This window comes from Furipterus horrens, unplaced genomic scaffold (assembly GCF_987537825.1).
Source record: "Furipterus horrens unplaced genomic scaffold, mFurHor1.1.pri manual_scaffold_2, whole genome shotgun sequence".
NCBI classification, from domain to species: domain Eukaryota; kingdom Metazoa; phylum Chordata; class Mammalia; order Chiroptera; family Furipteridae; genus Furipterus; species Furipterus horrens.
In genome coordinates this window covers 133,175,985-133,200,338 of record NW_028327172.1, presented here as the reverse complement: position 1 = coordinate 133,200,338, position 24,354 = coordinate 133,175,985, and the positions used below count along the sequence as shown (strand labels likewise).

At 39.0% G+C, this 24,354-nt stretch overlaps 1 protein-coding gene across 2 annotated transcripts in view; it reads left to right on the top strand.

Annotated features, from left to right (window-relative positions):
- The window catches only part of LOC150019528 (pre-mRNA-splicing factor 18), a 37,842-nt gene extending 24,162 nt beyond the window's left edge, over nucleotides 1-13,680 (top strand). For both annotated transcript variants that reach the window (XM_090266471.1, XM_090266470.1), the window contains 5 exons: nucleotides 2,120-2,188; nucleotides 3,631-3,771; nucleotides 4,107-4,178; nucleotides 6,460-6,615; nucleotides 13,264-13,680. In XM_090266471.1, the coding sequence (XP_090122597.1) occupies nucleotides 2,120-2,188; nucleotides 3,631-3,771; nucleotides 4,107-4,178; nucleotides 6,460-6,615; nucleotides 13,264-13,344 (519 nt within the window). In that variant the 3' untranslated portion in view covers nucleotides 13,345-13,680. The remainder of the gene's footprint in view (nucleotides 1-2,119; nucleotides 2,189-3,630; nucleotides 3,772-4,106; nucleotides 4,179-6,459; nucleotides 6,616-13,263) is intronic.
- The last annotated feature ends 10,674 nt before the right edge of the window (nucleotides 13,681-24,354 follow it).

Below are 24,354 nucleotides of genomic sequence, written 5' to 3'. Positions count from 1 at the left end.
AGATTTAATGTGTTTTATTGATTAAAATATTACATTTGTGCCCCTTTCCCTTCCCTCTGCTCCCCTCCACCCGGTGGCCCCCTCCCTCCAGTTGTCCCCCCCTTTTAGATTATGTCCATTAGTTGTGCTTACAGTTCCTCCCAACCTCTCTCCGTCTATTCCATTCCCTCCTACCATGATCCCCAATTCCTATATCATCTCCCTCCCTCTCCCCACTCCCCCTCCCTGTTGGCCTCCCCCCACTATGTTTCCCTTACCCACAGTTCCTTTTCCATTCTCGTTGCCTGTTTCGTTTGCCTTTGTTTCATCTCCCTAGCTTCTGTTTTTTAAACCAGTCCCTTTAACTTCTCATATAACAGTGGTTTGGATCTAATGAACTCTTTCAGTTTTATTTTGTCCTGGAAACACTTTCTCTGTCCTTCTATTCTGAATGACAATTTCGCTGGATAGAGTATTCGTGGTTGTAGGTTTTGGATTTTCATTACTTTGAATATTTCTTGCCAGTCCCTTCTTGTCTGTAGGGTTTCCCTTGAGAAGTCAGCTGATGGTCTAATTGGGACCCCTTTGTACATAATTCTTTTCTTCTCTCTTGCTGCTTTTAAGATTCTCTCTTTATCTTTAATTTTTGACATTTTGATTATAATGTGTCTTGGAGTGGTTCTCCCTGGGTCCAGTCTCTTGGGAACTCTCCTTGCTTCCTGGATCTGCAAGTCTATTCCCTTCCCCAAGTCTGGGAAGTTCTCCTTTATTATATTTTCACTCAATTTTTCAAGTTCTAGTTCATCTTCCTCATTCTCTGGCAAACCAATGATTCTTATGTTGGGCCTTTTATAGCTGTCCCAGAGGTTTCTGATCCTCTCATTGTTGCTTGCCATTTCCTCTCGCTGCATTGGTTGACTGCTTGTTCCTTCTCCATATATTCCAGTTTGTTGAAATGGACTCTGGATTCCTCACCATCTGTCTCGTATGTGGTTTTGTTCCTTTCGTTATGAAAGTTTTTCGCTTCTTTCATATCTTTTTCCTGCTCTTTTGTGAATTCTGTAAGCCACCTGATGACAATGGCCCAGAACTGAGCCTCTGACAGGTTTCTTATCTGTTCATCTGTCAGGTTCTCTATCTGCTGCCTGGTGAGTTGTGTTACCGGGATCTCTATAGTTGCCTGCCTCATTTTGACAGATGCGTTTTGTTTTCCTGGGCCGGCTGTCGGGGGCAGGGGGCAGTGCCTGCGTACGCGTCACAAATCAGCGACCGCCGGCGCCTGCCTGTCCGCGACCTATTTTGCAGCTCTGTGGTGCTTTCTGTGGGGGCGGGGGTCCAAGATGGATTCACACAGTTATTCAGCTAGGAGACCGGGATCCGTCCTCCTGCCCCTCTGGGCCTCACTGTTCAAGGCGATGCTGCGGCTGCTCCCCAGCGCCCGGAGTCGCGCAAGCCAGGGGCTTGATTGGAGTCGCGCACGCCAGGGGCTTGATTACCTCCAGGATTTTTCGCTGCCCTGCCCCGCCGCTCCGCAAACGGCTTTGCCTTCTTTAACTCTTACCTGCCCAAATGGCACCGTTGGTTTATAACTTCATATGTTGGGCTTCCGTGTAGCTTTATTTTCTGGAATTTCTAGTTATCCTTTGTTTTAAAGTAGTTGTATTCCACTATAGTTGTAGAGGGAGACCTAGCGTGTCCGTCTAAGCCTCCATCTTGGCCGCCATTCCTAGCATTCTTTTTCTCCTTAACAGCTTTATTGAGAAATCTGCCTACCATACAATTTACCAATTTAAAGTGTACAATTTCGTGGTCTTTAGTATATCCATGAGGTGGTACAATTATCATCACACTCTAATATTAGAACAGTTTTGTTCACCTGAGAAAAAAATCTCATGTACATTACCGGTCACCTCCTTTACCCTCTCTTCTGTCTTTTGATTCATGAATGATAACATTCAAAATTTAAATGGTAAATTGGTGTTTTGTTTTGTTTTGTTTTTTAATTTATCAAGGTATTCCATCAGGTTTTTCAACAGAAATGGGACAATCTGTAATAAAGAGAGCCATGTTTAGACTGGTGTTGATAACATGCCTATTCAGTTGCTTTTTACTAATGATCGGGAACATTATTTTTCTTCAGGCATTGGGAGAATGTTTAGGAAAAGGTGATGATCATAAAGACATGGACATCATTACCAAATTCCTTAAGGTATGTACTTAGAAAGGAATACATTTTGGTTGATTAATTACTGTTTTTATATTTTTGGATTGTCATGGCTTAAAGACTGGGAAGGAAAGCTCAATCAGCATTTGTGGCATATGCGCTATTTATGATATTGCTATGTACTTGGATATAGAGGTTAATCAAAGACAGCATATATTTATGTTTCTATGGCACTTTAAAAAATACCTGACTTATTAATATAAACACAAACAATAGAATTACAGCAGTGGAATGAACAAGAAATATGGAGAGTTGTACATATTTCTGAAGCCCCGAGGAAGGACTGCAATGAGGAGAGAGTTCTAGAAGCTTTTATGGATGGTGATGACAGTAAGGAAAGGATAGAGGGAAGAAGACATTGGCTGTGAAAAATGCAAACACATCAGTAACCTTTTAGAGACTTAATTTTCTCATCTTTTCAGACAGCTGCTTATTCTTGCTGTGATATGCTCATTCCATCTTTCTTCTCAACACTTTTGTCTTTAGCAGTTTAGCATTTATTCAAAAATTATTTGTGTTCAGGACTGCAAAGTGAAAGGTTGCTGGTTCAATTCCCAGTCAGGGCATATGCCCAGGTCCCTGTTCTGGGCATGTCTGACAGGCAATCGATTGGTGTTTCTCTCTCACATCAGTGTTTTGCTCCTCCTCTTTCTCCTTCCCTTCCCACTCTAATAATAAAAAATAAAAACAAACAAACAAAAAAATGGTTCTGAATCTATTGAGGAAAGATATAGAACTAGATAGGGCATGGAACTATATATTATGAACTGGAATTATAGAATGACAGCATCTCCTTAATATAGGATTGCATAGGGAATGCCACTGGTCAGGTATTTTCTCCTCAGTCTTTGCTGTTTATCTGCCTCTAGAAGGGTGCTCATTGTACAGGTAAACCAATGGGCACTGCATTAGTTTTCCAGGGTTGGTTAGGGGGCAAGTATGGGTCATAGTTTCTTTTATTTGTTCTTTTCTTCTGTTTTAGTTAGGTGCTTTAGTGGGAATTTTTAATTAAATTATTGACTCTACTGCAAAAGTAGGAAGTCCAGATACTACAAGTATACTTGAGGGATTGATTAAATGTCACAGCACATATGGTATTATGGATGATAATCTAGGTGGAGTAACTTTTCATGTGATAGAAATATATGTAAACATTTATTTCTATCAATACTTATTCATGTAATTTGGTAATTCTTTTTAGGGGGAAATGGATTATCTTTGAACTATGAATATATATAGAATAGAAAGGTTTGTGAATTGCCAAAGGTGTTACTTTCAAACATATGTACAGAAAAAGCAGTGAATGATGGTATAATCAGTTGAGAAATTTAAGGATGGTAGTACACTGTTTTATGTGTTAGCGAACTTTTAAACTTGTTCAACCACTGGGAGGCTCTGTAGTCTAAATTGACCCATTCTTTCTATAGTTCCTTCTTGGTGTTTGGGCTAAAGAACTGAACGGCAGAGAAGACTATGTGAAGCGCAGTGTGCAGGGTAAACTGAACAGTGCTACGCAGAAACAGACTGAATCCTATCTCAGACCCCTTTTCAGAAAGCTACGGAAAAGGGTGAGGTATCTCAAAAAATGCTTTTCTTAACTGATTTTTAAAAAATAGAACATAGCCCTGACCAGTGTGTCTCAGTTGGTTGTGTATCATCCTGCAAAGTGAAAGGTCGCCGGTTTGATTCCCAGTCAGCACACACCTGGCTTGTGGGTCTGGTCCCTGGTCGGGGCGTGTATGAGAGGCAACCGATTGATGTTTTTATCTCCCTCTTCCTCCCCCTCTTCCCCTCTCTAAAAAGAAATAAAATCTTAAAATATATATATGAAATTAGAATAAATTCAGTCTCTAACTACACACAATAGCTTCCAAAATTAATTTTGCTTCTTTTTCTTTTCCAGAATCTTCCTGCTGATATTAAAGAATCCATAACAGATATTATTAAATTCATGTTGCAGAGAGAATATGTGAAGGTACGTGACCATGCTGTGCATTGGAATTGTGGGTATGAGCCTATCTAGGTTGTGTGCATAATATGTTCATTTAGTGTGGGAGTGTTTTACATAGGAGATTTAAGAGTAAGTGTAAAATGTAGTAAAAATAAACAACTTTTTATTTTCTTAATTTATTGTCACCTTAATATGGGGCATTCAGTATTAAACTTTCAGACTACACTGTGATTTTTAGTCATTTTTAAGTTTTCAGGTAGGTGTAAAGATTCTTCAGATCATGTACTAGATATGAGCAAGGTGCATTTCATGACTGGGAATGAGTCTCAAAATTTGCAGATTGTTGGATACAGCTTGGGACAAATTTTTCTGTAAAAACAATATTGTGGAGCTATAAATATCTACCACTCATAATATAGCTGACTTGTTGTACTGACGATGCAGTGGAATTTGACCACCCTTTACACTGTTTCTATGAGAAAATGTTCGTGCCAGGCTGCCAGTATTCATCTCTGCCATGTCGTGATCACAGCAGTGGCAGCCCCTTTGTAGGGAAGCCCTTCCCCTTGCTCCCTCCTGCATGGGCCCTGGGAGGAGGTGGCATGGGGAACGGGATCTGGTGTCTGAGCGCTGCTGGGGCAGAGTTTAGGAAGGGAGAGGGGCGCGCTGTCCGTTGGTGGGGCAGAACCAGAAGGGAAGGGCCCCTGCAGCAGCGGGGCGATCGGGAATGGGACGCTGCCTGGTGGGCCGTAAGCTGAGGGGGAGGAGGGGCTTCTGGTGGCTGTGCCTCCCAAGAGAGCCGCAGAGGAGAATTTCGGTGCAGCAGTTCCAGTGACAGTTCCAGGACAGTAGACAGGGCTCTGACAGAAAAGTGCGGATGACTTTGCTTCTCCCTGTGCCCCGCGTGTCTGTGCTCAGAAGGGACAGCTGGCATTCCTGGGTGACTGGTGGTCTCCCTGATCAGAGCCTCATGCTGATGAGGCTAAAAGTACTGTTGTACTCCCTCTACATGAAAGCCAGTTAGTTTTTTCAAAGAAAATGCTTCTGTTTTATGGCTAAAAACTTTATTCTTGGATAGTTTTTGTTGGTTGCCTGCTGCTTACCTAGGACAGCATTGGAATAGATGGATAGGGTCAACATCACTGCGAAAGAACTCAGATCACTTGCCTTTCCTCCTGTTATGTTTCTCAGTCTCATATATGAGGATCAGGTGGAAGTTTATGCTGTATAAACTGCACAAAGAACCAAGAAACTTTAATAACCTGTTTGACAGTTTTCTTTGGAAATTTAGGGAACCTAAATATTGGAAACTTTACCAGTTAATAGCCAGTGTTAAAATTTACACACATGGGGACCAGTGATAAAAATGTGTATACATCCTTTTAAAAAAACTGAGTAGAGCAAATTCAGATTTATCTTTAGGGAAGAAATGATCTTTCAGTTAACCGATTTATAATATCTGATTGCTTTTTAGTTAGCTCTGCATGTCAAACATTAGATGTTTGATTCTTTTAATTAAAATCTCTTTGAGGCCTGGATATATAGGCTTCTCTGAAACCGTCAGTGTCTTTTAGGATTTCCTTGCTTATATTTTGATTTTCTTCTTCTTTTCCTTCCTCAGAAGTCACTAGGCTTGGTTTAAAAAAAGAGCTGTTTGTCTTCATTGGGTTCTGTCTTTCCTTTTTATAGCTTTTACAATCTTTTAAGGTTCTAGGCAGGTGGAAGGTTTGGGGGCCAAAGTGAACCGATCCCACCCTTGAGCTGTCTCACTCAGGGCCAGTGTTTGTTCTCTGTCTACGCACCTGCCGTGGGCCCTGTGTGACAGGCGCAGCGTGCGGAGCCCCCACTGCTCTCAGAGGCCTGCCTGCTGTGCAGGGGGTGGATGTCCTTTCAGGCTGGATTGTGAAGAACTAGTCAGCCTCTGTCTCCTGTGTGACCACCTGTGGAGAAGGCTAGGTAGAAAGGAGATCCAACCTAGGGTTTCTGGTAGTACATCAGCTTGCCTGCCTGGTAATTCAGACTGAAGTGCATTAATTTTCAGTGCACAAGGGCTGCAGAGGAATGCTTGTCTTTTTACTCACAAGGTTAGCTTCGGTTTCTGTTTTCCATGGACACCTGTGGTCCTGGGCAGGGCAGTCAGTCATCCCATATTTTAATTTCTTCTGTTTGAATAAGGGAAATGGTAATTTCAATGTGCTTATGAGATGGATGAAAATTACATCATAAAGAGCTGCGAAATACTTGAAATAAAAATTTGAACACAATATTTCTGTTCTTCTGATCTCTTCTTAATCTTTCTTTTCAGGCTAATGATGCTTATCTTCAGATGGCCATTGGAAATGCCCCTTGGCCCATTGGTGTCACTATGGTTGGTATCCATGCCAGGACTGGTAGGGAAAAGATTTTCTCCAAGCATGTTGCACATGTTTTAAATGATGAAACACAGAGGAAATACATTCAGGTAAGCAGTTTGGAGGGAAAGACATTTCTCTGGAGGTTAATAACTTCTAATTCCAAAACTGTGTATTTTGAGAGCAAAAGAACTATAGCAAATAAGATATACCATGATAGGATATAAGTCCAGTTCTTTTAAGACAACTTCACTGAATAAAATAAAAACTTCAAGTTTCATGTATAATGCAAGCCAGGTTGAAGGGTTATACTTTAATTACCTTAGCATTGAAAAAAAGACTATGTTAGTTTCCTTTGGAAGTTTAGTGAAGAGCAGCAAATTTAGAATATTTTGCTGTAAGTCATGTTTTGTTACTTTTAAGGTAGACTTAACATCTACTAGGATAACAGGTATGAATAGTAAACGTATTATCTTAATGAACATAATTTTTTAAATTTAGTTTAAAAAATTTAAAAAAAAAATTTTTTTTCCATCACCATTTATTCCCTTGGCCCCTCCACTGCCATACTATTGTCTGTGTCCATGAGTTTTTTCTTTTATTTTTTTTGTGCTCAATCCCTCCCTTCCCTCCCCCTCCAGCTTCACCCCAGTGCTATCAACCTGGAGAGTGTTGTCTATTTTGCTTGTTAGTTCAGTTTGAACATAATTTTTAAGTAATGTGTAACAAAACTTTTCTACACCATTAGCTCTAAAGTGTTTATAGTTTACTTTGTTAGTTGTTTATACCTTTCTTGAACTCATGTGCACTGCTACTGGTTAAATTTTTCTTCTTAGTGGGAAAAAACAACTCTATTCTTAGCTTTTGCCAAGAATCCCAGGTTGTATCTGTATAATGACTTTTGATGGATGTTAATTTTAAAGTGAAGATGATATTCTGAAAGTTTACTTAAAATTTAAAATCCATCTAAAATGTATAAAGTGCCTTCAGATTTTCTGCCAGAGAACAGTCATTACCATACTCATGAATTACCTTTTTGTTTGTATTTCTATTCCAAATGATAAATGTTAATTTGTATTATGCTTTATTTACATATATTAGCATTTTAAAAAATGATTTCAACCAGATTTCCAGATACGAACTGTAGAGTTCAGAGTTCAAAGTTACATAGGGAAATTTTAGGACATTCCCATTTTTAAAAAATAGCCACCAATGATTGTATTGAAGGCAGAAACTTTTAGTTGAGGGAAAAAAGATGTTTGGCCTGAACAATAGAAAACAATTTCCAATGATTAATTTGCTTAGTGTTCGGCTATACCCTAGTCAAAGCTATAGTGTGTATAAGAGTTCATACAATTAGATAAAATGTCTTAATTAAAGAGCATTTTTTTAAAATAATGGTACCTCTCTATAAACTGATTTTTTAAAAAAGTACATCTATCTAGTAGTTATTTTTAAAGCTTTGTGTTTTATATCGGAAGCTGTATGGTCATCTATCTCCCCTCAGCTGTTTATCCCCTTTAAATATTACCTTCTCATATTAAATTTTTTTTTTCTTTTTTTCTCCCAATGTGATTAAGGGAAGTTGGAGAATATACTTTATCTGATCTTTGGGAAAGTCCTGACCTAAGCCCAGTCATATTTCTGTGGATAGATGTAGGCATAACAGTATAGTCAGGTGACTCCTAGCTTTGTTGAGTGAGGGAAGCCATGGAGTGCTGAAAATGAATCTGTGTCTACTCGTGTGCATGCTGGTGACATATGCCATAGGTTCTTGGGGACCGCAGTACTGTCCTGGTCAACACTTTAATGACTGATTCAGATGATCATACAGAGAGGCATATTGATCACATTTAGACAACAAGAAAGTAGAAGTGATATGTGTGAGTTAAGGTAGGAAAGAGCCTGGCATTGAAGAAAAGAACAGATTCTTTTTTAAAAATATTTTATTTTAGAGAGAAGTGAAGGGAGGGAGAAAGAGAAGGAGAGAAACATCAGTGTAAGAGAAACATAGCTCAGAAACCTCTTTCACATGCCCCTACTGGGGACCTAACCTGCAGCCCAGGCAGCCTCACTGGGAATCAAACCTGTGACCTTTTGCTTTGTGGGATAGCGCCCAACCAACTGAGCCAGACTGGCCAGGGTGCAGTGGTTCTTGATATGTGTAATATGTATCGAGATGTAAAACAAGATCTCGTCATAGAACATTTCTAGCAGCACCCCACAAGTTTCCTTCATGCCTTTTCCAGCCTGAATCCTCCCTCTCAGCTGAGGTAGCCACTACTCTGACTTGTGTCATTATTAGTTAAATTATCTTTGTTTTTGGACATCATTTCAACAGAATCTTGCAATGTATGGAGTAATCATTTGTTTTATTTAGAAATACTGGTGATAAATATCTGTTTTATGTAATATGGCAGAAAACAACTCAAAAGATTATTTTACTATAATATGATTTCATCCTTGGGTTTTATGCAGACCTCTAGAATTTAAGCTGTGGAGTTGTTTGGAGTGTTCCCTTTCTAACAAAAATTAAACACACTTCAGGGAGGATTTTTTCATTGTGCACATCAAAGAAAAGTTGTGTAGCTCATTAGGTAGCTTCAACTCTTAAGGGTGAGATTTAAATTGATGGCAGTAAGTTCGCGGACTTTGTCCTGCCAAACACATGTAATTTTAGGCCCAGATTTGGGTGTAAAGCTTCTTTTATACAGATTGTAGGAAGCTCTTGATTATTTTGAGACTATAATTCAGTCATGTCAAGACCCCTCTTGAAAAGGTTCATATCTTGGGTGTTCTTTACTTGTCGGTAAAGAAGAGGAGGATGAAATGGTGAAATAGACAGCAAATGGCTATTTGCCTCTCCAGATGACCCTCTCCATCCTTCTTTCCTTTGTCCTGTGTCCCAGAAACACAGCTTTTAGAAACAACATGGACAGGCTTCCTTGCCCTCTTGCTTCTGATTGGGGCAGGCAATGAGAGGGACTAAAAGGCATTTTGCAGGTAGGAGAAGAATGAGTTTGGGGTATCTGTTTCCCTGGGTTCCTACCTATGGAGTTATCATGCCTGTACCCTCTACCCAAGGCCATATCTTCTCTCAGTGCCTGTCTCCATACAGTTACCCTCTCTGGGTTTTAGTACGTGCTGTCCTCTCAAGCTACTTCAGAACTCAGGCTGGTTACGACTTCCCAGTATTGTCAGCTATGGGATACTGGACTATCTCATTGTCCCAAGTCCTGCCCACTCCTTTGTAAAGTCCTTGGAACTGCTACCATCACATTAGTCAGTTTGAGTGTGCCCTTTGTTTCTTGGTGATATCTTCCCTTGTATGTATTGATTAATTTGACCTGTTTACTTTGTTACCACCCAGATTTCTTTGGGGAGTAGAAGATTAAGGTGCAATTTTCATTCCCAATAATTTTGCTAAAACTTTCAGTATTATAGCAGGCAAAATGCCCTATGTTACTCTTTTGTGGCAAGTTGTTTGAAAATTCCCTAATAAAGACATCACTCTAACATTTTATATCAGTTATCTCAATCCATATTTCAGGTTTTGGCATATTTTATCTATACTAGCACTGCCAAATGTATTTGTTCATGGAACATCTACACATTTATAATGTATTTGTGTATTGCCAAAATGGTATGACAGGAACATTAATTACTGCAATGAGTGAGCACAACTTGTTCCATGTGTTGCATACATGACATCACGGTTGGTCAGTAAACACTCCTGTGTATCACATCATAGGTCATACATTGTGCGTCACATGGCTTCCTGCTACTTCCTGGCATGCTGGGCTCTGATAAACCATTTCTTAAAGACAAGTTATGGTAGTGATAACAAAACTGTCTACCCGTTTAATATTCCCCAGCATATCAAAACAAATTTTTAGAGAAAAGTACTGCTAGTCTTTATCGTCATGTACATCAGTTTCTAATGTCTCACAGTACACCAGTGTTGGGTAGAAACACAATTTGGGGAATGATGTTCTACACACTATGCCATGCTTCTTGTCAGCTGGCAGCTTAACTGGTAGCAAATAGATATTTTACTTGGGGTATTAAGTCTTATGTTTCTTAACCACATGGTTGGAAAAAAGTCAGACCACACTGTACAGTGAAAGCCTAGTAGTCAAATAAATAATCTTCCCCAAATTGGTCACTTGGCCGAGGTTTGTACCTAATGTAGCTACAGAGGCGAGTGCTTTTTTCAAAATGGAATTATCACTTGTAATTTGTTGTTATTTTCCATGAAATGATGAGCCTTTGAACTGGAAATGTCCTCTTATACAAAACAGACAAGTGAAAAATGAGAGCAGCTTTTTGTTTCTTATAATAAACTATAAAAGTAGATTAGGTTCGTCCCAGGTTAAGTTTTCTTTAATTTTCCATTAAGTCCCACAAATGCTGAAAAATTTTATACATTTAATACTTGCAGTGGGCCTTTTCATTAGAAGCAGTGTGGAATTACCTTCATCTGCCTTCATTCCAAGTGGCTAGGTCTAGATCAGTTATTGAACAGTCGAGAGTGAAGTATATAAATGAATTCAATTTTAGTGATATCCTGTGTGGAAAGAATTCTTACAGTTTTTGAAGCATTGTCTTTTTTATGTTAGTTGAAACTATAGAAATAAACTTATTAAGTACACCTTTTTTGAACATCACATTACACACAGGTCAAATGAGTATTCCTTTAGTTTGAAATTAGGAATAATTGTTAAGTATCACATGTAAAACTCATTCCTTTATAAGAACTTTGGTAATTCACTGACAGAACTTTTTAAACAGCTCGGTGGTATGTGTCACTCAGCTTCTCTTATTCTTCAGCTTCTTAGACTGTACCTTTAAATGGATCTGTGTTTTCATCTTCAAGCCTTTGTTCTTATAGTGTACACTTGCGACAGATACAGAAATAATTGATTAAAGTGTCTTTTTTATACTTTAATAAAAGGTTCCTTAAAAACAAAAAAAAACTTTTCCAAGTTCTATTAACTAATGATATTTTATGAAAGAAAAAGCAAACCTAGCTAAAAAGTTGTTATTATAGTTTTTATTATCATTTGGTTTTAAAAAGTGTTTGTTTTCTGCAATAATAACAAAAATAGTGGATCAGGTTGTTTTAATTGGTTTGTTGTTTAGATATGAACAAATCTCATTATTCAGGATTTGTATCCTGTATCACATGCTGTGATACACTTAAGTGTATCTGTATTTGATAATTTTAACCTTATCTGGAACATTCTGTAGGGTTTTCAATTGGATTTTTTTAAATTGTGAAATGCACATAACGAAATTTACCATTCTTAACCATTTTTTAAGTATACATAGACTTTTAAATGCTGACTAATTTCCTAAAAACATAACTGATTTTAAAATAAATTAAATATTATGTGAGAAAGACATCATTAATGAACCATTCATGTAGAATATGTAGCCTCTGGAGAGGCTCAGGACTTTGGGCTGTTAGGTGCTTCTAATAGGCCAGACCACAGGATGGGGTTGAAAATGAAGTGGTTGAGAATTAGGGTAAATAGTGCAGAGGTTCCGTCTCCCCTGTGCAATTGGGTCCTCCTGTCCTTCTCCCACTCTGGCACAAATCGGGTTAGTTTCTGTGGGATTTGCATTGCTCAGGAAAGGGTGATGCCATAGCAGAACAGGAGACTTAACTGAAAGTCTATGTGTTGACAAACGAGACTTCTAGTTCGTGTTCACCACGGGTTCCTCTGATGCTGACAGCCAGTCCTTGAACTCTAGTCAGGAAATTGGAGCATTCATCTAGGTGAGCTGATCCAAGAGAAAGGACTTACCATCACTAATGTTTAGTATTACTCCAATGAAAAACTTAACTTGCTGCCCTAGTGTCCTAAGATGAAGGTCCGTTGATGAGGCCTACTCATTCAGGGAGTTTCCTTTATTTTTATTTTTTAAAATTGTATTTTATTGATTATGCTATTACAGTTTCCCTGATCTTTTTCTGCCTTTGCCCCCCCTCCACCCAGCACCCCCCACTCCCTCGGACAATCCCCCCACCATTGTTCATATCCGTGGGCCATGTGTATAAGTTCTTCGGCTACTCCATTCCCTATACTGTACTTTACATCTCCATGGCTATTCTGTTACTACCTATTTGTACCTCATCACTTTACCCATTCACCCACACCCACCCCCATCTGGCAACCATCAGAACGCTCTCCATATCCATGATTCTGTCTCTGTTCTTTTTGTTTGCTTAGTTTGTTTTTCAGATTCAGTTGTTGATAGATGTGTATTTTTTGTCCTTTTATAGTTCATAGCTTTGATCTTCTTTTTCTTGAATAAATCCTTTAACATTTCATATAATAATGCTTTGGTGATGATGTACTCCTTTAATTTTTTTTCTTTCCTGGGAAGCTCTTTATCTGCCCTTTGATTCTAAATGATAGCTTTGCTGGGTAGAGCAATCTTGGCTATAGGTCTCTACTTTTCATGACTTTGAATATTTCTTGCCAATCCCTTCTAGCCTGCAAAGATTCTTCTGAGAAATCAGCTGACAGTCTCATGGGAACTCTTCTGTTATTGTGAATAGTTCTGCTCTGACCACCTTGTACATAAACCTCTGGGTGCACATGAAGAAATATTTCTCTAAGTATACAACTGAGTGGTATTGCTGGACTGCCACATTTTAATGGGGGCATTGGTATACTGGAGTGAGTACAGAGCAGGGCAAGTAAGAAAAGTTCAACTGTCTCATAACCTTTATTTTCCTTATTTTCTAGGGATTGAAGAGGTTAATGACCATTTGCCAGAAGCACTTTCCTACAGATCCCTCAAAATGTGTGGAGTACAATGCCCTCTGAGACTTGTGTATGTTGTGCAGATAACAATAAGAAACTTAAGGGAGCATGGTATGGACTCTTGCTGTTACCAGCAGGAACAAAGGAAGAAAAAAAAATGGATTTTCTAGACTCTGGGTTCTACCTAATGCAGCTCTTGGTTTTAGGAAGTGTCTCGATGTTCATATCACATCTGACTGCAAACTGATTTGTCTTGCTTATATTTTAAATAGTTGAAAAACTAAGATCAAAGAGACTTTTCCCCATAATTTAAATGTGTCACAGAAGGGGGTTTAAAATGACTCCCTCTAGACCTGAAAGTTGCAGTTAGATGATTAAAAAGGAACATTTTGGGATGGACTTGTTTCTGTAAAATATGGTGATTTCCACATTGTCTTTTATGTCATATTTTCAGAAAGTATTTTTATATATTTCAACAAAAAATATGGAACCATTCAATGAAATTTTATAGTCCTTAAATGTTGCTGAACATTTGCCATCTTGATACAGAATCTGAATGTAAATATTGTTTTGGTTAACCCAAGTGTTATTTTTCCTTTTCTTCCAAACTTGCATTTTTAATCTTCTAAGGAGTGTAAATTTTCGTATTTGTTATGTCTTGGGCCACAGAATAACAGGAAATAGAAGTTTGCAAAACACAGATAGTATGTTATACCGACAGAAATTCAAATTAAGTAATCTCAGCACATCCAAGTCCAGGTGGGGAAATGGATTGTCAAGCCAGTCAGAATGGGGACATTTTGATGTTGCTCGTTTTTCCTGGAATAGGACTACCTGCAAGTTCCATCCTCATGAGACCTGGGGTGGACTGCTATTTCCAGCTCCATCCCTCCAAGCAGAAGAGAAAAGTGCCATTACTCTTGTCACTGCTTGCTACAGTAGATCCTGGGTCTGATTTTCCACAAATCAGGACTTCTGAATCTTGTAGCATTCATACCCAGGTAATTGTGATAAACCACTGTGCTTTAGGAATTGAGAGGACTCAGTTCATAGAGGAAAGTGGGTAAATAAAATGTTACCTGACCAGGTACCAGTGGCAGTACCAGACAGTGGTAAGAGTGGGACTCTGTCTGAAGCCAGAATTTCAGCTCTCCACCTACTGACTATAGACTGTGAGTAACTTAATTTTTCTGAGTCTCAGTTTCCTTGTCTGCAAATAGTAGTTAGTAGTCCATGACTCCCACCGTCATTGTAGTGTTTTAAGTAAAATAAAATGCTTAGCACACTGCCTGGCAGATAAGAGCACAGTCTATACAAGTTGTCTTATCCTTGTTATTATCAGAGTGTTGCCAAAGTAGTTGTCATGAACCCTGTCGTCAGGGGCAGTGTGTGCTCACTGAATGATAACAATAGTGGTGTTAGCAGCAGCAGCGGTAATAGAGAGACACTCACTGAGCATTTACTACATGCAGGCTCTATGGTGCTCCCACTTTCTGAGTTCACAAGGTTAGAGGCTGTAGGAGCTGAGTCAGCTGATTAGGTAGGTGAGTGGAGATTCGTGGCGTGGTCACTTATTCTGGCCCTCTTGGGAAGGCATGAAAGCTGGTTTTGGCCTTGTGGTCTGTGCCCATGCCTGACTGTTTCTGCTGGTTATTTGCATGGATGGTGGCTGTGGCCCACTGTCCTAGATTGAGGTTCCTCATCCCCCAGTCCACCTCACTTCCCATCCTGGAAACCATGTCTTAACTTTGCTAAGCTGAGACAACAATCTAGCCTAGCCTTATTTTTTTTTTTTTTTCTTTTTTTTTTTGGCAGATTGGCAAGAGAGATTTTTTGGTGTGCTGCGGAATTTTAGTAATTAGTTCATGTGTACCATGAGATGAAAAAGGTTGAAAATTGCTGATCTGGACCATTTGCTATGTAGTCTTAACTGTATAGTGTGAGAAACACTCACAATAAAAACCGGGAAACAGGACTTGAGCAGCAAAGTGAGGCGTTTATTCATGAGTCTGCAGAGTTGGGCGCACCACCAGTTGGGAGAATGTGCATGCAAAGCAGACAAAGAAAACTGGTTTTATACTAATGCGATTAGTTCCCCCTCCCTAATGCAATTAACTCCCCCTCCTCTCTCCTTCTACCCCATTTCTCCATTACTGGTTAATCTAGGTTCACAATCTAATGCTATTAACTACTTAACTTGGTGTGATTAACTAAGGGTAATATGGTTATAGGTCTATCTTCAACTTATTTGCAAAGTCGTCTAGTTATATCTTTCCATTTCTCTGTATTTGGTGACAACAGTCTTCCTCCTTTTGATCCCAGAGATATGTGTGAGGAGCTGCAGAATGTCATTTCCTTGCCCCTTTTCCATGATTCACCTGTTATCTCCTGCTGGTTTGAGAGTCACTGGCTTGCTTCTTTATCCCTCACAGTTCCCCCTGTCTCTTTTGGAAAATTGACTACTCAAACCTCTAATTTCTTCCTTCAAAACTCATGAGGATTTCTCGATTCTCTGCCTCATACCAAGGATTTTCTTCAGTCTCCAGGAGGAGGAGATTATTCTGTTGGTAAATTACTGGCATCTGTTCAGTTAGTGCAGTCTCAGTTGATCTCTGAATTAAACCTCTGACACAGGGAATAATACAGCAGCCTAAAGCAGTAAGGACACCTGCTACTACAATGAGGGAGGAGAGACAAGAGCTGATGTGATCATTCCTTTCCAGCTGCCAAACAAGTTTTCTAGCCACCCTGTTATAGGATTGTCGATGCCTGAGTTTTCCACTAGTTCATTTGCTAGGGTTTTCAGTCCCTGTAGAGCAGTGGTTCTCAACCTGTGGGTCACGACCCCTTTAGGGGTCAAACGACCCTTTCACAGGGGTCGCCTAAGACCATCGGAAAACACATATATCATTACATATTGTTTTTGTGATTAATCACTATGCTTTAATTATGTTCAATTTGTAACAATGAAAATACATCCTGCATATCAGATATTTACATTATGATTCATAACAGTAGCAAAATTACAGTTATGAAGTAGCAACCAAAATAATTTTATGGTTGGGGGTCACCACAACATGAGGAACTGTATTAAAGGGTCACAGCATTAGGAAGGTTGAGAACCCCTGCTGTAGAGCCTTAGTGTTAGTCCTATCAGGAGCTGTATTATTGGGGATAAAAGTGCAACACTGTCCCCCAAGCATTACACATACACCTCCTTTTTCTGCTATAATCACATTCACTGCCATCCTGTTCTCCCAGGTCATGCGACTAGTGGCATCTAACTGTTGAGCTATTTCTTCTGTAACATCCCTGGTATAATTAATAAATCTCTGCTGATTATAATAAATATAGTTTACCCAATCAACATTCTTATTAATTGTTGACCACCAGAAGAAGACTGACTCAAACCCTGTTATTTGATTCCTAGCCTTAAACTCATCTGGAACTTCTTTAGGGACCCCAGTGGCATCGATATAGATGTGAGGATCGAATGATCCACCAGGGGCTGTTGACCTCTTTTTCATCCCCATTTTATAGTCAGAATCCCTTCCACCTCCTTGAGCCGTTGGAAGAACCAAAGCCATTTGTATAACTGAGATACTAGCTACCAGCCATAGCTATACAAAGGCATCTTGAAGGCTGTCCTCTCCCCCTACCCTCCGACTGCAGGCTCTGGGGAATTTGGGGGGACCTTACTCTGTAACAATTCCCCCTCTCAGACTTAAGACTTTATGATCTTATAGAGGACAGTGGGTGAAGGTCTCATGCTCCTCCAGCTGCTTCAAGCTGGACATGGCCATCGTCCTACCTACCCTTGGGTCTAGAAATCCCTAGTAGAGTGGGAGTGAGGAGAGGAGGGTGGCCTTCCCACACGGGGAAGGATTTTGTAAAGTTCAGGTCAGTTGGCTGTCCCCAGGCAGCGGCATGCTCAGTTTCCAAGGGCTGGCACTGCTGAACAAATTGGCATCCTTGTCGTATTCTGGGGGCAACAGATTTGGCAACAGCGTTAAAAGGCATAATTAAAACTATAACTACTAGATGACAACAGGCAGGCATTAATGTTTAATGTCCTACATTAGGAAAAAAAATTGACTTCTTTGGCAGAAGGTGTGCAAGGCATGTCACACCTGTTCAAAGCCCTTTTGCACACTAAACTTAGTTTGGGCTGAGGGAAATATTTTAGGATTTCCCCCCTTCTCAGAACTCTGGGCCCTTTCTGTCCAAGCTGTGGGACAGAAAAGGAGAAACCAGTTTTAAAGTGAAGCCAACAGACTGCCCCAAACTTTACCAACCCAACCACTTAGTTCAGCCAAACCATTGAGTCTCAGGAGGCCGCTGATGCAGACAGTATTAAGTGAGGCCTATACGTACAGACAATTACTCACGTAATGAGATTATAGGCTTATGCCCTATGCAAACAGAAGGAAGAATATACATGTTAATTCACACAACATAACCCACAAACCAGCCTCTGAATCTGTAAGACTCTAGAGACATCCAGCCACAGGGCCTTTGCTGGAATGATACTTAACAGTGGCAATTTGACAGGTTCTCCTTGCCTGCAGATTTAACTTTTTTGATGATTTTACAAACCAAGTTTTAACTTCTAAATGAAAACAAACTTTTTTTTTAACCTAATCGTCTTTTTAAAATTTTTTATTTATTTTTAAAAAGTTTTTTAAAACTTTTTGTTTTTCAATTACAGTTGTCCCATTTTTCCCCCATTCCTCCCCCCCACCCAGCCCACCCGTTCTCCCTCAACCATATCCCCCACATTGTCCATGTCCATGAGTCATTTATACATGTTTTTAAACTAAACCCTTCCCTTATCCCCCTTCTCTCCCTCCCCCCTCCCCCCAATAACTGTTATTCTGTTTCTTGTTCTATTTAGTTCATTTGTTTGTGTTGTTCCTTAGTCTCCTGTATTAGGTGAAATCATATGGTATTTTGCTTTCTTTGCCTGGCTTATTTCACTAAGCATAATTCTCTCTAGTTCCATCCATGTTGTCGCAAATGGTAGGAGTTCTTTCTTTCTGCTGCATAATATTCCATCGTGTAAATGTACCACCGTTTTTTAATCCACTCATCTACAGATGGGCACTTAGGCTGAGTCCAGCACTTAGCTACTGTAAACAGTGCTGCTATGAACATAGGGGTGCATAAGTTCTTTTGAATTAGGGTTTTAGGATTTTTTTGGTATGATCCTAGCAGTGGAATCACTGGTTCAAAAGGCATTTCCATTTTAAGTTTTTTGAGGTAATTCCATACTGTTTTCCATAGTGGCTGCACCAGTCTTCATTCCCACCAACAGTGCAGTAGGGTTCCCGTTTCTCCACATCCTCGCCAGCACTTGTTGTTTCTTGATTTGTTGATGATGGCCATTCTGACAGGTGTAAAGTGGTATCTCGTTGTGGTTTTTATTTGAATATCTCTAATGGCTAGTGATGTCGAGCATTCTTTCATGCGTCTATGGCCTCTCTGTGTATCCTCCTTGGAAAAGTGTTTGTTCAGGTCCTTTGCCCATTTTTTAATTGGGCTGTCTTCTTGGTGTTGAGATGTGCAAGTTCTTTATATATTTTGGAGATCAATCCCTTCTCTGATGTATCATTGGCAAATGGTTTTTCCATATGGTTGGTTGCCTTTTCATCTTGCTGATGTTTTCTTTTGCTGAGCAGAAACTCTTTAGTTTGATGTAGTCCCATTTGTTTATTTTTTCCTTTAATTCTCTTGCCTTAGGAGATGTGTCAGTGAAAATATTGCTATGTGGGATATCTGAAATTTTCCTGCATATGTTTTCCTCTAGGACTTTTATGGTGTCACGGCTTACATTTAAGTCTTTGATCGATCTTGAGTTTATTCTGGTGTGTGGTGTAAGTTGGTGGTCTAGTTTCTTTTTTTTTTTGCATGTCCTTGTCCAGTTCTCCCAGCACCACTGTTGAAGAGGCTCTTCTCACTCCATTTTATGTTCCTTCCCCTTTGTCAAATATTAGTTGACCATAGAGGCCTGGGTTTATTTCTGGGCTCTCTATTGTGTTCCATTGATCTATATGTCCATTCTTATGCCAGTACCAGACTGTTTTGATTACCATGGCCTTGTAGTATAGTTTGGTATCAGGTATTGTGATTCCTCCTGCTGTGTTCTTCTGTCTCAAGATTGCTTTGGCTATTCAGGGTCTTTTTAGGTTCCATGTAAATTTCTGAAGTATTTGTTCTAGGTCTGTGAAGTATGTCATTGGTATCTTAATAGGGATTGCATTGAATCTATAAATTGCTTTAGGTAGTATGGACATTTTAATGATGTTGATTCTTCCCATCCATGAACATGGTATTTGCTTCCATTTATTTGTATCTTCCTTAATTTCTTTCTTCGGTGTTACATTGTTTTCCGAGTACAGGTCTTTTATCTCTTTGGTTAAGTTTATTCCTAGGTACTTTATTTTTCTTGTTCCTATGGTAAATGGGATTTCTTTTAGTTTCTGTCTCTGATATTTTATTGTTGGTGTACAGAAATGCCTTAGATTTCTGTATATTTATTTTGTACCCTATTTTGCCAAATTCGTTTATTATATCAAGTAGTTTTTTAGTGGAGTCTATAGAATTTTCTATGTATACTATCATGTCATCTGCAAATAATGATACTTTTACTTCCTCTTTCCCTATTTGGATGCCTTTTATTTCGTTTTCTTGTCTGATTGCTGTGGCTAGAACTTCCAACACTATGTTGAATAGTAGTGGAGATAGTGGACATCCTTGTCTTGTTCCTGACCTCAGGGGGAATGCTTTCAGTTTTTGTCCATTGAATATGATGTTGCTTTCAGGTTTCTCATATATAGTCTTTATTATGTGGAGGTATGCTCCCTCTGTTTCCATTTTGCTGAGTGTTTTCATCATAAATGGATGTTGTACTTTATCAAATGCTTTTTCTGCATCTATTGATATGATCATGTGATTTGTCTTTCATTTTGTTTAGGTGGTGTATTATATTTATTGATTTGCGAATATTAGACCATCCTTGCATCCCTGGGATGAATCCCACTTGATCGTGGTGTATGATCTTTCTAATGTGTTGCTGGATCCGGTTTGCCAATATTTTTTGAAGATCTTAGCATCTATATTCATCAGTGATATTGGCTTGTAGCTTTCTTTCTTTTTTGTGTCTTGACCTAGTTTTGGAATTAGGGTAATACTGGCTTCATAGAAAGAGTTTGGGATTTTTCCCTCTCCTTGGATTTTTTGGAATAGTTAGTGAAGGGTAGGAGTTAGTTCTTCCCTAAATGTTTTGTAAAATTCACCTGTAAAGCCATCCGGTCCAGGGTTTTTGTGTGCCAGGAGATTTTTGTTTACTGCTTCAATTTCATTCTTTGTTATTCATTTGTTCAGACTTTCTATTTTTTCTTGATTCAGTTTTGGAAGATTATATGTTTTTAGAAATTTGTCCATTTCATCTAGATTTTCAGATTTCTTGCCATACAGTTGTTTGTAGTAATTTCTTACAATCCTTTGTATTTCTGTGATATCAGTCATGATTTCTCCTCTTTCATTTCTGATTTTGTTTATTTGGGTCTTGTCTCTTTTTTTCTTGATGAGCCTGGCTAAAAGCTTGTTGATTTTGTTTATTTTTTCAAAGAACCAACTCCGACTTTTGTTGGTCTTTTGAATTGTTTGTTTAGTCTCTATGTCCTTTAATTCTGCTCTTATTTTGATGGTTTCCTTCCTTCTACTCACCCTAGGCTTTGTTGTTGTTCTAGTTCTTGTAGCTATAGGGTTAGATTTGTTATTTGAGATCTTCTATCCTTTTCAGGTAGGCCTGTATTGCTATGAACTTCCTTCTCAGGACTGCTTTTGCTGTGTCCCATAGGTTTTGGGCTGTTGTATGTTCATTATCATTAGTTTCCAGAAACTTTTTGATTTCTTCCTTGATGTCATTGTTAACCCATTCATTATTTAATATCATGTTATTCATTCTCCATGAGTTTGGGTGTCTTTGATTTTTTTCTTTGACGTTGATTTCTAGTTTCAAGGCATTGTGGTCTGAAAAGATGCTTGATATGATTTCAGTTTTCTTGAATTTGTTGAGGCTTGTTTTGTGTCCTATCATGTGGTCTATCTTTGAAAATGTCCCATGTGCATTTGAAAACAATGTATATTTTGCTTCTTTGGGGTGAAAGGTTCTGTATATTAGTTAAGTCCACTTGGTTTAGTGTGTTGTTCAATGCCTGTATATCCTTGGTGTTTCTTTGCTTCGAAGATCTGTCTGTTGTTGATAATGGAGTGTTAAAGTTCCCTGCTATGAGTGTGTTGCTGTTAATATCCTTCTTGTGGTCTTCTAGTATTTTCCTTATATATTTGGGTGCTCCTATGTTTGGTGCATATATGTTTACCAGAGTTATATCTTCTTGATGGATTGTTCCCTTAAGTATTATGTAATGTCCTTCTTTGTCTCTTTTTATTGCCCTTGCTTTGAAATCCATTTTGTCTGACAGGAGTATTGCTACCCCCAGCTTTTTTTTTTTTATGCCTGTTTTCGTGGAATACTTTTTTCCATCCCTTCACTTTTAGTCTGTGTATATCTTTTTTTTTTTTTTAAGGTGTGTTTCTTGTAGACAGCATATATGTGGGTCCTGTTTTCATATCCATTCCACTACCCTATGTCTTTTAATTGGAGCATTTAGTCCATTTTCATCTAAGTTTATTATTGACATGTATTTATTCATTTCTCTTTGTACCTGTGTTTCTCTCCCTCTCTTTTTTTTTCTTCTTTTTTTAAAGCATTCCTTTTAGCATCTCTTGCAATGCTGGTTTGGTGGAGATGTATTCTTTTAGTTTTCCTTTGAGAAACTCCTTATTTCGCCTTCCATTTTGAATGAGAACCTTGCTGGGTAGAGTAGTCTTGATTGTAGGCCTTTATTTTTCATTGCTTGAAATATTTTTGACCATTCCCTTCTGGCTTGTAGTGTTTCTGTTGAGAAATGGGTTGATAGCCTTATCGTAGCTCCCTTGTATGTTATTTGCTCTTTTTCTCTTGCTGCCTTTAGGATTCTCTCTTAGTCTTTAAATGTTGACATTTTAATTATGATATGCCTTGGAGTGGGCCTCTTGGGGTTCCTCTTTTTTGGAACTCTCTGTGCTTCCTGGACTTGCATGACTTTTCCTCTCATCAGGTTAGGAAAATTTTCTGTCATTACTTTTCCTATCAGGTTTTCTATCCCTTGTTCTTCTTCTCCTTCTTGTATCCCTATGATTCGAATATTGTTTCGTCTCATGTTGTTTTGCAATTCTCTTAAACCCTCTTCGTACTTTTTCAATCTTTTTTTTTCATTTTGTTGTATTGTCTGGGAATTTTTTTTCTACATTATCCTCTAACTCACTGATCCAATCCTCTGCTTCGTTTAGCCTTCTTTTGATTGATTTTACTGTGTTCTTCAGTTCAGAAATTGTATTCTTCAGTTCTTCCTGGTTCTTATTAATAGTTTCTATGTCCTTTTTTATGCTGGTGTAGTTCTCCGTAAGTTCCCTGTAGTTTCACTGCAAGCCTTTGTAGTTTTCTTGGTGTTGTTGGTAATTTCCTTGGAGTTCGTCATAGTTATCTTTGAGATTGTCAAGTACATTGAGCTTCTTCATCACCATTATTTTGAATTCCATGTCTGATAGTTGGCTTATGTCTATTCCATCTACCTCTCTTTCTGGGGATTCCTCTTTTCTTTTCATTGGGAGGTTGTTTATGTGTCTTCCCATGTTGGATTCTTCTTGTTTGTTTTGTTTGTTAGATTTGTCTGTTTTGATTTCCCGCCTCTGTGGTATGAGATTCTTTATAGGAGACCTGGGGGTTTCAATGGTGCAGTCTCTTTTAATCTCCTGAGCCTGACACTCTTGGGATACCCTTTGTTTGTTTATGCTGTCTGGTTATATTTCAGTTACTCTTTGGTGGGACCTTCCCTCTGGCTAGTGGATTGAGAGTCACTCTGCCCACCTTGTCTTTTGTTCTTTTGTGGAGATGCTGTTAAAACGTAAACACACAGCCCAGGCAAGAAACGCACACCCTCAAAAATATCCCCCACCCTCTATCCCGCTTTCGGCAGCAAATGAGCCAGTATTAATATAAATGTAGAGAGGTTAAGACTATTATACTATAGGAGAAATAGATAAGAGTTGTTTTAAATGAAAAAAAAAATTTTTTTTTGAAAGGGGGGTTGATAGAATAATAATAGTAGCAAGTAGGATCAAGGCTATGCAAGATAGTAAATAATATTTACAGTGTATGTTAAAAAAAGGGAAGAATGCAGAATAAAGTAGGAAAGTGGAAGTGTATAGTATTAGGTTTATATAGCAGTTATGTGCTATATATTTAGTGTGAAAGGGAGGCTAAACAAAATAGACAAACAAAAATTGAAGAAGAAGGATGGGAGGGAGAGAAGGTATGAAACAGATTAAAGAGATAGTTTAAAAAAATAAAAAATAAAATGAAAAAATAAAATTTTTTAAAAATTTAAAAAATATATATATTTTTTCTTTTTTTAAAGAAAGAAAGTTTTTACTCAGTTCAGACTTTGTGTGCAGTCTTCTTTTTCTGGATCCATACTTGGTCAAAATTCCATGAGTTTCTAATTTTTTCTGGCTGGCTGGCTGTGAGATCTGGCTGGTTTCTGTGGCTGCTTTTCTCTCACTCGCAGGCCTGCTGCAACTTTTTGCTGTGAGCCCCGCTGAGTTGAGTCTCTTCCCACTTGTCCTGCGGCACCTTCCAGCAGTCCTCAGGCTTCTCTAGCAACGTTCTTCTGTTGGCAAGCCAGTGCACATGTTCCTGGTCCCTGTCCAGCCTTGGGTGCTGTCTTCACTCCTCTTCCCAAGAAGTTTCTGTGCTCCAAGCCGCAGCACCACGCTGCATCCATCCCTGGCTGATATTGTCTCACCGTTTGTGCACACTGCCCGCCCGCCTGGGGCCCCCACCGAGCCTCTCCTGGCCCTGCGCCGCTCCTTTCTCTTCAGTGGCGTCGCGATGTGCGCACCCGGGGCGTGGGGCCACCAACTCAGACCTGTCAGTCCAGGAATTCCCCACCCAGACTCAGTTCACAC